This window comes from Dendrobium catenatum, unplaced genomic scaffold, assembly GCF_001605985.2.
Source record: "Dendrobium catenatum unplaced genomic scaffold, ASM160598v2 fragScaff_scaffold_116, whole genome shotgun sequence".
Lineage (NCBI taxonomy): Eukaryota > Viridiplantae > Streptophyta > Magnoliopsida > Asparagales > Orchidaceae > Dendrobium > Dendrobium catenatum.
Window position 1 is genome coordinate 225,538 of NW_021318578.1, and position 13,005 is coordinate 238,542.

At 33.9% G+C, this 13,005-nt stretch overlaps 1 protein-coding gene across 1 annotated transcript; it reads left to right on the forward strand.

The window, feature by feature from the left end:
* Positions 1 to 2,261: 2,261 nt before the first annotated feature.
* LOC110095727 (adenylyl-sulfate kinase 3) lies at positions 2,262 to 9,641 on the forward strand. The gene is made up of 7 exons (XM_020821380.2): positions 2,262 to 2,828; positions 4,621 to 4,761; positions 7,419 to 7,568; positions 7,952 to 8,070; positions 8,169 to 8,253; positions 8,386 to 8,432; positions 9,197 to 9,641. The coding sequence occupies exons 1-7, from the start codon at positions 2,612 to 2,614 to the stop codon at positions 9,293 to 9,295; spliced, it is 858 nt and encodes a 285-aa protein (XP_020677039.1). The 5' UTR covers positions 2,262 to 2,611; the 3' UTR covers positions 9,296 to 9,641.
* Positions 9,642 to 13,005: the final 3,364 nt, after the last annotated feature.

The window sequence follows — 13,005 nt, forward strand, 5'->3', positions numbered from 1 at the left end:
TCAATTTTCTACTTTATTGATGGCTTTGGCCTACTGGCTTTTATGATGATTGGTTTTTCTTTGTTATTTTAGGCTTCGTTACAGACAGTTTTTTACTATTTAAAATAATTTTTTAGTATAAAAATAAAAAATTTTATACTAAGAAGTTTGAAAAGGAAAAGAAAAAAAATATTGGGCAACCTAGCTAACATAATCTAATAGGTTTGCTCTTATCTATAATTGGAGAAAAAGGGATTATAAAATTGGGAGCACTTGCTTCATCTCTTTTAGTTGTAGTAGAGATTATGAGAGAAGTAGCAAAGTGATAATGATAGCAGATGAATGATGTCGGTCGAAGAATAATAGACAGACGATGATGATCGAACATTGATGGTTGAATGATGATGGCTAGATGACAGTGGTCAAACGACATTGATCTGAATATGGAGAATATGCTATAACTATAAAGCTGTGGTCATTTCTTTATAATAGTCAGGTGATAATGGTCAAATAATATGCTGACTAGTGGTGATCGTCAGCCAACATCGAGTAAAGCTTAAGAGTTCTTAAGATCTTTATATTAGTTCATATTTAAAATATTTTATCACTATCATTTTTGTTGTGGGCTTAAATATTCACGGTGATAGAATGAGAGAATTTTTTGGCCCAATGATGCACGGATATCCAACACATAAACATATACTTGTTAAAGCAAGGGAACACCAGAAACTTTTTACGTGGAAAAATCACAAGGCTTGGCCTAGGTAAAAAGATTTGATTATATTTTTGTAAGTACAAAGATCGACTAGTCCTTCACCTTAGGGATGGTAAAATTACAATAGTTTGGGGAGTCAATCAAACTTTTTATGAGTACTCGAGAGTTTGTGACGACCGTGGTTGAACGACGGAAGTCGGCAGCCGGACTTTGTAGTTTTTTTTTTTCTTTCATGAGCTTTCCACATAAAATTATGACGTCTCTTATAATTCTTGCACTTATTTCTTATTTATGTGCGCGTGATCGATCTTCATTAAAAGTTAAGATATTAAATTTTATTTCACAAAGTAAAATTTACTCAAAAATGATAATAGAGGATCTGCTGAACTTCAAAAATATCAAAATTGAGTTTAAAACGTCAAATATTAATCTCGAGAAAATGCCAGAAAAGATTTGTCTATAAAACATTAGTACAAAACACAAGCATCCTTCAATCCAAACAACATAATCCAATAGCAATATGCCAATATTTTTTTTAGTTTTAATTTAATAAAATTAGGAATATGCCAATATAATCCTTCATCATTATAAAAAGAAGTTGCTAAAGATGCATTTTTATTTAATTATCACATATAATAATTTTATTTATCACATCACTTTGGACAATAAGCTTATCAAATAATAATCTATTTTATTTGACAACAGACTTATAACCAAACAAAGAATTATACCAAATAAATAATGCAGCTTATATAAAAATATTATTGCTTAGGAAGAGCTAATCTTCCATGCCCATAGTAATTAAGCCAAAACAAAATATTTTCTTTATTGGATTTTCTTTAGTTGTTTATATTTTGCTTTATTTTATTTATTTTTTTTTCTAATCCAACCAAAATATAATTAGGCGAACCAAAATATATTATTATTCTCAAGTTATAATTATAATCACAAATTTCTTATATTTATCTAACCATTTTTTTAAATTATTCTCACCAGTCTCTACTCTTGAAAAAATTATTACGTGCAGAGTCTTGATGGTGCCGAATATTGGCCATTAAAAAAGATGCATAATACAAAGTTGACTGTTGCAAAGATGGGGAGGCTCGAGTGGATGAGTGGCTTTACTCAGAAATGATACGAAATGAGCATATTCGTGAAAATGATTTTAAATTTATTTATTTATCTATTAAATTCAAAAATAGATTCAATTCAATTTATTTGATTATTTAAATAAATAATTAATGCCTACTTTTAAATTTATTTTTTTCAGTACCTAATTATATTATTAAATCTTTAATAATACCTAGTTTAAAAATTTTCCCTATATAGCCCTACAGCCGGCCTGAACCAATTGAAATTTCTTTCCTTATCGGTCACGCGACTGAATTAAAGAGGCCCGTGTATTCGGCCACAATCCCGGCTTCATTCACATTGACAAGAGAACTACAATTATAATATGAAGAGTTATTTTAAATTAATTTTATGTAATTAATGGATTAAATGGAGATAATATAATACAGGAATAAATGATTTTAAGATTTTTGTGTTTTTTTTAAATTATAGAATTATTTTTTATTGTCTTCTTATAAATTTTAGATCCCGCTGTACCTGCGGAGTCTCAGTTCTTGGATTCTTGAGATCATCGAAACCAGCCTTGTCCATGCAAATTCGAAGAATCCGTCGTCCTCTTCCCGCTTCTTCTCTTTCTCCTCCGAAAACTCCATGCGAGAAACATTCAAATGGATGCAAAGATCCTGTACCTGCAAATCTATGCGACCCGGTTGCGGTTTCTTCGTACTCAACCGCCATGTCTTCCTTCTATAAATAGCAATCTTTCGATCGTATCGCTCTCCGTTGCATTGCATCCTCTTCTTTGTTCCTGCTTTTCTGTTATCGAGTTCCGAGGTTGTTGAGGCGATGTCTTCCGTGTTCTTTTGTCCATCAACTGTGTGGCCTGCTGGGGAGAAGATAGGATTTGGGTATTCTTCAGTACGGGGGTGGCGGAGTACCGGCGTTGGAGGGGTGGCCTCGGTTTATTTGCGCCCGATCCGGGCTAAGATGGCAGCTGATAGGTTTCGCGGACGGAGTGGGGAGTTTATTGAGGAGAATGGCAAGTGCGACTGTTCCGTTACGGGTAAGTATGTTTTTGTTTTGTGTCATGAATAGGATGTTGATGTGGGAATTATTGCTTGTTTGGTTTTTGGGATTCTGATTTTTTTTTTTAGATTTTTTATATTGATTGTTTCGAGTAGAGGATTCTCCTTGCTTTTGCTGATTCGGGTATCTTTATGTTGAGTTTGGTTGCTAGGAATGAACAGAAATGAAAGAGTTGAATAGCTTAAATCAATGGATTGTGGATTGATAATCAACCGGAAATTTATCAGGATTTCATTTCGTTCTCTCTTGTTTAATTCTATCCAAACAAAGACTAAAGAATGATTTAGATTCAAGACTGTATTCTTATATGGGATCTGTTTGGTTTCGATATGGGATTAGTTCTTGTTCTTTGAAATTCAGAGAGGATGGATTCTCTTGATGAAACCATGGTGGATTGGTGGATCATGGAGGAAGATGTCAAACAAACTTATGATCTCGTTTGTGTTTCTTTTATCTCTTGTTGATAACAGGGGATTAAATACTGACATGCATGAAGCGATTTGTGCATAAAGAAAAATGACTCGATTTTTTAGTGATAATTAGGTGATTTTTGAGTTTATAAACTAAATTCCCGATATATGTAATTGAGATAAAAGACTCGCGTCTGTCCTTTCATTTCTTTCTTATCCCTCTACCAGATAGCCAATACTTAACCTAACCTGCCATCGAATTGATTTTTTCATATTCTTTAGATTTTTCTGGGAAGCTTTCTTGTGATTTTTTTCATATCATACAAAATATACATGAGTTCTTTTGTATACTTGAAAAGTAACCTGTCCTTAAGTAGACAAATAAAATATGTCTTAGAAAGCACATTAAATTCTCTAGATTAAGATAACTGCTTAGTAGATAACCAATACATTTACTAATACAACATAGCAATAATTAATGCAATACTCAATTGAAAAACCATGAATCACAAAAATAAAATGAACTTTTAACTCACTTGTATATTTTGAAAACTAAAAAAAAATCATCATTACGATCGTTAGTCTTATCCTAATTCTATGGCATTGGTTTTATAGATCTTTATTTTATATTTGTTCATATTAAGTTTTACCCCGGGTATTAAATCTATTCTTCACAAATTAAAAGTTCAAGTAAAATTCATACATTTCATTTTGAAATAAAACTACAATATCTGACAAAATTGTCCCCAAAATGGCAAAATTGCTAATATGATCATACAAAAAGATTAGTTTTTTTTTTTACATTTTGCTTTTTTAACATTGTATAGTGAAGGGTTTGCTTTGGTGGGGGTGGAGATTTAAGGGGGAGTAATTGAGGTATGTAGAGAGGGGTATGCTATATATTTTAGGAGTATTATGAAACTCCATTTTGTTAAAGTTTATTTTAATTTCTCATTTATTTTATTTTATTTTATTTTATAGCAATGTGGTTTATTCAGCAAGTCTTAATTTCTAATATTTTTTATATTTTGCTAAACAAAGCATTTCTTTCTACCTTTTGATAGGATCATGTCTCTTTCATCCATTTGGCATTATTTATTTAAGTATTATTGAAATCTTTCTTAAGATTATAGGGGTTTAGTAGGACTGAGAACTATTAAATTAAATTCGACTAACCTATAAATGAGTTCAGGGTTTTTGCTTTCATTTTGAAGCCAGGCAAGCGGTGCAAATTTTTAGTTTATTTTATCATTTAACATCCCATCTTATCCATTTTATTTGTGATAAAGTAGATTGCATAATTTTATGCTTGTTTTTTGTATTTGTGTTCTAAATCGTACTCCTCTTTTGATTATGTAGAAAGAAATACTTTGGTGCTTTCAAATGTTGGAAATTCAACAAACATTGCATGGCATGAATGCCCTGTTGGAAAACATGAGCGACAAAAGTTATTGAAGCAAAAAGGTTGTGTCATTTGGATCACGGGTCTAAGTGGATCAGGTATGATTTTATAAATATATTCATGTAATTCACACGTTATTGAACATTGGTTATCTTCAGCTTCAAACCTTTTGAAGAGAGATAAAAAAAAATCACTTTATGAAATCTTTGTTAGGAGCTTAGTTAAATTTGCATTTTGTACATGAATTATGAAAAAAAATGTTTAAAAATTTATCTTTTAAAAATCTACTATAAAATCAAAAAAGTTAAAACCTTAAAATTTACAATGTTATACTTTTATGTATTACACGCTTATATTTATGATAAATGTTCATTTATCTTACTCATTAAACCCAAGATGTAGCTATCGAGTAACAACAATAGAACTTGAGGAAGAGATGACTTCTTACGAAGAGAGTTTTGTTTGTATAAGTAGTCAATTATATTCACCCTACTACAACAACATCAACAACAACAAACAAGCCTTTATCCCATAACGTGGAGTTGGCTACATGAATCATTTTTCTCTATTGTGTCTTATTAAAAGCCCAGTATTTTTAATGGTCATTTTAATGCTTTCTAACCAAGTATTTTTAAGTCTTCATCTACCTATCTTAACATAGGCCGGATCTAATACATCTATTCGATTAATAAGGTCATCGGAAGCTGACGTTTTATGTGACCAAACCATCTAAGGCGACTCTCTAATCTTATCTTCTTCTAGAGCTACTCCAACCTTTTCGCATATGTTTTCGTTTTGCATTATGCTTTAAGTGCAAAGATGTTCATCCACCTGAGCATCCTCATCTTTGCAACACTTAATTTTATGCTTCTCTTTTAATGGCCAATATTTTGCGTCATAAAGCATGAAGGCCCCCTCACCATCTTATAAAAATTTCTTTTAAGGGATTCTTTTCTATCACACAACAAATCCGATGCATTCCTCCACTTCAACCATCCAACTTGAATTCTACTAATAATATCCTCATCTATTTTGAATAATAGACCTGAGATATCTAAAACATGTACTCTTTTTAAAGACTTGATCACCCATTGTCACAATAAGTTGTTTGTTATTAAGATGGGTGTCATCCACATACACATTAGATCAAACATCTTCAAATGTTGGGTGAATGTGGATTGAAGCCAGTGACTGGAAGACAATGACATTTGAAAGAATTGCAGAACCAGAAATATCCACGAACATGGATGCGCCCAACTACACTACTCACGACAACCTCATGGAGATAAATGAGAGACTTATGAAGATGATTCAGGACGTCTTGGGAGGATTATTGAGGCATGCACCAAAGGAAAGTATGCTAGAGGGTTCATCTGACTTGATTGTTTCTCATAGAAGACCAAAGGCACCGGCACTCACTTTGACACCCAAGGTGGATCCCACTTGCATCACCATTAGCAAAGAATTTTGCCATACTCCTAATCCACGAGTGAGGAGAGCAGAGCCCAAACTAACTAATGTTTTTTTCTAGGGAGATAGCAGAGTCGAGGCAGCTTTAAAAGTTCAAGATACCGATCTACCAGGGAAGAACCGGTCCTTTTGACCATGTCGCTTACTTTGAATCTATGATTCACTACTCAGGTTGGTCACTCACATGTCCGCAGGGGTGATCTCATTCATAGAGTTTAAAATGATTTTCTTTACACAATCTGCGAGGGCTCAAAAGCGTCAAAAGAACTCGTAGGGCCTCCTCAAGATACGATAGGAGCTAGGCAAGTCGTCTCATAGCTTCATCTTGAGATTTCAAAGGGAGATGCTTGAGGTAAAGAATCTAGAGCCAACCATTGCTTGGGCTGCTCTGATGCAAGGATTAAGAGAAGGTCTGTTCTGCCAGGCATTGTAGGTCTGGAGCTGCAGAAACTGAAGATGTTGGTTGTGTTTCTCCAACTTGCCAATAGCAACATCAATGCCGAGGTGCACAATCGATAATTGAATCCTTGTCATCCACTTGCCACAAAGGGTTTGCTACCACAAATGATCGTCATCATGTCCTTGAACTTGAGAGAAGTCGCCAAAGGAATCATAGGTTTAAAAGAAAGCCACCTATAACGTGTGATTGACCCCATCCAGACCACCAGAGGGCATTGCATGCCCAACATGCAGTGCATCATGTATGCCACATATGGAAATAGTATAATATTACCAATAACTTTGACAATAATAATACACACATTTCAATGCTTGTGAAATGTCTTATGGCACGGAGCAAATATTCATAAAATTTTGATTTAACCATGTGAAATTGCGCATGATTACTAGAATAATAAAATATTAAAGTTATAAGCTGAAATTTGCCATTACATGGTCAAATCCTTGTACAGAAAGCTATATAAAGAAAACATATGAATTATGAAATCACTGAGCACTAATATATTACCTATTGTTGAATAGGTTTCTCAACTATCCTTACCCATGAATCAACCTTTAAACCATTCAAAATATGAATTTTCTCTCTTTCTTTGTTTCCCCTCATTGGTTGCCTAAGGAAATGAAAATAAAAATATCAAGTAAAGAAGCTAGTGGCAATTTGATAAATAACTAGAAGTTTTGGATAAGAGAACCAGTTGCATAAGAAATTAACACTCAGTTAAATCCAATGTATTTTTATTTTTTTATCCGCAATAAAACGTTCTTATTTCGTATTGTTAAATATGATTGCCATAATACTTTTTTCAACTTTGATCTGATGGATCAGGCAAAAGCACTTTGGCGTGTGCCCTTAGTCGAGAATTACATATGCTCGGATATCTTTCGTATGTGCTTGATGGGGACAACGTTAGGCATGGTCTAAACAAAGATCTTGGTTTCAAAGCAGAGGATCGTTCTGAAAACATTCGTAGAATTGGTATTGTTATGGGGTTTTCTTGTTTAATCATGTTGGCTTTCATATTTTTCTATAACATTATTGCGCCCAAAAAAAAAAAAAGTTACTAAAGTTTGTAGATATGCCTTTATACTAATTCTATATGCTGTGCATTGTCTTGTTCAGCTCCCTTTGAACTTATTTTGTTTGTGTATATTCAAGATCCATGCAAAGAAATATTATTATCAAATATAGTTTAAGGCTTCGTTTGGGACGACTTCTTTACTGTTTCTTAAAGTAGCTTTCTAGTAAAAAAATTAAAATATTTATACTAGAAAGCGGCTTTAAGAAACAGTTAGAAAGCCATCCCAAACGAAGCATAAGTTACTCCTGAAGTTATAATAATTCAAAATATTCTCTTATAGGCGAGGTAGCAAAACTTTTTGCTGATGCTGGTATAATATGCATTGCTAGTTTGATATCACCATACCGGGTAGACCGCGACGCCTGTAGGGCTATGATGCCTTACTCAACTTTCATTGAAGTAATTTTTCCTTTTTTTTCTGGTTTTGATGTAGCCTTTCCCACAGCTTCTATGGTGACTTCTAGTAACAATTTTTTATAAATGGACATTTATGACAGGTTTTCATGGATATACCTTTGGAAATTTGTGAATCAAGAGATGCAAAGGGCCTATACAAGTTGGCACGTTCTGGAAAGATAAAAGGTATGCTCCAGTAATCAAATCCGTTTCTGTTCATTGCCCCTAATTTCATTGCTAATAAGGCATAAACTTTCCATACCAAAATTTTCTTTTGGTTGAACTAAAAAACTAATAGAGTGCCACTTAACCCTGCAGGATTTACAGGGATTGATGATCCTTATGAGCCACCTTTGGAGTCTGAGGTATGTTGACATTCTTCTAAAAAAAGTTTTGTCAAGTTATCCTAACACATTTTGTATTAAGATAAGACTAATTTTATTGCATGTAAGGGTGTTAATTTCGGGCCACGAGTCGGGTTCGGGTCGAACCCGAAACTGACCATGCACTATTCAGGCAACCCAAACCTGACCCATTTTTGCAAACGGGTCGATTATTTGGACCTGAACCCGACCCGCTTCGGGTTTGGGTCAACTCAACACGAACCGAATGACCCAGGGCCATGAAAAAATTGTTAGTTTCGGGTCAAAATGGGTCAATCTTATATTTTCGGGTCAAAGCAAGTTTTCGGGTCAAAACGGGTCAAAGGGTCAACTCAAACTCGACATGATTTTTGAAATGGATCGAATTGTTGAACCCGAACCTAACCCATTGCATGTATGTTTGATTGCACATGTCACATTAATACAACTAAATTTAAATGACAAATACAAGTAAAATCAGTAGACAATCACAATTATAATCATAACATAAAAACGCATTGAGATGAGATCTTTCAATAAAATTTTCTTAATGTCTACAGAACTACAAGAAATCCATGAAAGAAGTTTTCTTAATGTTTCAATGAAATTATTAATCAATACAACTAAGCTATCAGGCATTTACAGACATAAGTAACATATAAAATGTTTGAGAAACAATAAAATTATATAAAATCATAACAGATTCGTTTATCATGGAATTTCATGTTCTTACCACCCACTTATACTTTGTTTTGAACTGTCTTCAGATATTGCTAGCACCAATTGATGGAGTGTGCCCTTCGCCTGTATCAATGGCTAAGCAAGTGATATCATACCTCGATGATAAAGGATTTTTAGAGGCTTAACGATGGGAGTATTGCCCCCTAAACCCTAAAGCTTTCACAGGAGAAAACCATCACATATATAACCTATATAACCAGTAATAGAGGAAGAAGTGCAGAAGCTCATAACTCTCTCGCTCTTCTTTGAAGTGTAAATACAGAAGAGATAGTAAAGAAGTTGCTCGCTACTTCCACTGTAAGCAACTTCATTTGAAAGCATTATAGATTAAAGCTAAAGAGCTGATAAAAAGTTCTCAGGAAGACTATCAGAAACAAGTTATGATTTTTTTTACGCGCCATTTGTTTTATGTGATTTTGTACAGGACTAGCTTCAGTGTTTTTCTATTTGAGCCTCTGAACATTCTCCTCACATGTGTCAACTCTGACATTATTAAGGCTCTGTTTAGGACGGCTTTCTTCTTGCTTTCTAAAATAATTTTTTAGTACAAAATTTTTTTGAATTTGAAATTTTTGTATTAGAAAGCCGTCTTAAAAAGCAATACGAAAGCTGTCACAAACAAAACTTAAGGCATGGAATTGTAGTTAATGGATTTGGGAACGTCTAGATTGCTTGCACATGCTTCTCCAGCATGAGAAATTATCTAGTGTGAATAATCTATGTGCAGTGTGAATTACACAGTTGTGGTGTATATATCTATCTATTACACACGTTTGATTATTCATACTTAGGTTTCGGTTGGAGCAGTTTTTTTATTGTTTTCTAAAGCAGTTTTTTAATACAAAAAAATTTAATTTAAAAATTATTTGTACTAAAAAATAGTTTTAGAAAACAACAATAAAAAATTATCTCAAACTAAACCTTAATTTGAATATAATAATTCGAACCTAATAATTTCTCGTCTAGGAGGGATCATTTGGTGCTATCAATAAGTTTCAATAGTTGCAGCGTAATTTTGCTAGCTTCATTTGGTCCATTATGTGAGATTATTATTATTATTATTATTATTTTGGATTTTTTAATTGTGTGCATGTGTAGCTATGATTTGGGAAAGGGCCTTGAGTTTTCTATGAATTTTGTGGCTTATGTTGTTGGTGAATGGATCTTTTCTTTCTCCTCTTTTGTAGAAGTAACAAATCACAGACACGTTGCCATTGTGAAATTATTTTGTGCAGACGTCGAATGTCATCTGAAGATCAAGTAGAATGTGTCACGTCACCTCCTGCTCTGTACTGTTCGGTACCGCGACTCAATACCGCTCGGTATCGAGCTCAGTACCTTTGATGTGACGCATTTTGGTTGGTCTCTGGATGATGAACTGCTTTTGGCGTCCGCTCAAAATAATCCCTCCTAGGGTTGTGGATTCTCTTTCTTGTTTGTATTAGTTGTAATAATGTACATCATTCTCGATTTTGATGATGCTTCTGCATTCATATTTTATTGGATCATCTGGTAGTGATAGATAAGCTTATATTTTCAGATTTTTGTAGTTGAAAAGCTTATATTCCCTAGCAAATCAAAATGAGTAAAAGTTAATGCACATCATTATCAAAATTCAAGTTTAGCAATCATCATGCAAGGATTGCATAATAAATAGGGTTAGAAATGAGCTTTGAAATGATGCTAATGATGATTTAAATTAGGCAATCAAAGGAACTTTTTTCTTTAAATTAATGGATTGCATGATTGACTTTTTCATAAGGGCAAACTTTCCATTGTGTGAACTTTATAATTTTGAGAGGAGAATGATTATTTTCCATATATATTTTTTTATTTGCAACTTTATATTATATTCAACTATAAGATCTAATCATTTTTTTGTAATCTACAGTGTAAAATATCATATGTGAATTGAGGAACTTTATATTAATGATGATTTAATTCAAAAACAACAAACTTTATGTTATATAATGAATGTTGCAACACACAACATTCATGATATCATCTATACATATAATAACATCAACCCCTTGTGTATGTTTTCCCTAAGGTTTTTAATAATTTTATCATAAAATTAAAATAATTTATTGAAAGATTTTTATTGATTCAATTAATGATTAAATAGTTCTAAAACATTTGAAATGATAAATAATACTATTTCATGCTATTATATTCACGGCGGTAGTGAGAATTTTTCGTCCTGGCTATGCATGGATATTCATCACATAAATTGATAGTAGAAAGGAAACACAAGAACATTTTTTATGTGAAAAATTCAAAAAGTAAAAAACTAAGGGGCCTTACCCAGGTGAAAGATTCCATTATATTAGAGGGAGCTATAAGGGCATCTCCAACCGAACGACAAACACTTGTTTGCCGTTCTTGCTTTGCTCCAACTGATCGTCATTTTTCACGCCATTTGATCACTGTTCATCTGCGCCATTTTTTTATCTATACCGAACATGTTCAGAAGAAAGTTGCCAAAGAAAAGCTACGTTTAAGCGGCAAAATGGAGTTCGGTTGGAGATGAAACACCGCTTTTTTTGGTTTCACTGCATTTTGGAGTGAAAAATGAGATTTTTCAGTTGGAGATGCCCTAAAGGTTGGCCAGCCTTTTTGAGTTAGAGGAGATGAATTTATAATAGTTTGGAGAGTTGGCCGAACTTCTTATAAGTGCTCGGGAGCTTGTAATGACTGTGGTTAGACGACGAAAGTCAAGAGTTTGGTAGCAACGGATGGGAGAAGATCCAACATATGTTGGCGGCTGGGTGTAGATCCAATGGATTCCGAGCAGAGGTCCGGTGGTGATCGATGGCCTGGCGGAGTTCCAACATTGGTTGTCAGCTTGGCGGAGGTTCAATAGAGGTCGACGGTTGGGCGGTGGTCTAGAGGCCGAGTGAAGGATTAGATATGGTTGGGCGTCTAGGCGGTGGTCCGATTGAGATAGGAGGTTGGGTAGTGGTCAGGAGATGGTCGACGCCTGGGATGAGATCAGTTGGTGGTTTTCAGCGAGGTAGTAGTTCAACGATGGTCAACTGCTAGGCGAGGTTCTATGATAGTCGGGAGGCCTCGTGGTGGTCTGATTGAGAGACAAAAGTTCGTTTATGGTGGTGATTAGGTGGAGCTCTAGATCCTTGAAGCCTCCGGGCTCTCTCCAATTTACAGCTAAAGAGGCCTTTCATGTAGGGAGTGATAATCTATTTATAGATTTTAAGAATGATGTGCTCAATAAATATGAAGAGAATTCAGAGTGTTCCATTGAACGACCCATATTGATTTTCTTGATCATAGAACATCATTCAGCATTTAATTGCCTTAATGATGTTCAAATTAAGCGATTTTGGGCTCGTTGGATTTGTCTTGTCAAGCAACTCGATTCGACTATAAGCAGGTCATATTTTGATATTATTTGGCTATTCAATTAATGCTTTTAAGCTTTCAAATATGTCTAAGTTCCTTGATTTGGACTCATTTAAGCTTAGATTGGACCTATTTTAGCGTCATTGGGTTCGTCTTACTCATAAGTTCAATTTAAATGTAAGTTTATTGAAATTTGAGTTTAGATGGTCTAGAATTTAATTTTGGAAGATATCAAATTGAATATGCCTTGAAATTCATGCCTGATCAAGATGATGTGATGAAGTATCAAATATTAATTTTAATGACCTGAAAAAGCCATTTTTCAAAAAAAAAAAAAAAAACCTATTTTAGAAAAATCCTTTTGAATAATTAGAACGGTTAGTCGGTTAATCTTATCCTACATCGTGTTTCACGAGACATTTCAAGACCGATCTGAGCCGCGGAAAAACAAAACAGATTGGATCATTTGCAAGCT

What these genes read in the sequence shown, in the direction of transcription:
- LOC110095727 (XM_020821380.2), top strand. Translation starts at nt 2,612, where the DNA reads ATGTCTTCCGTGTTCTTTTGTCCATCAACTGTGTGGCCTGCTGGGGAG. An exon ending in CACGGGTCTAAGTGGATCAG is followed by an intron (nt 4,762 to 7,418) that starts GTATGATTTTAT and finishes CTGATGGATCAG; the next exon opens with GCAAAAGCACTTTGGCGTGT. An exon ending in ACGTTCTGGAAAGATAAAAG is followed by an intron (nt 8,254 to 8,385) that starts GTATGCTCCAGT and finishes TTAACCCTGCAG; the next exon opens with GATTTACAGGGATTGATGAT.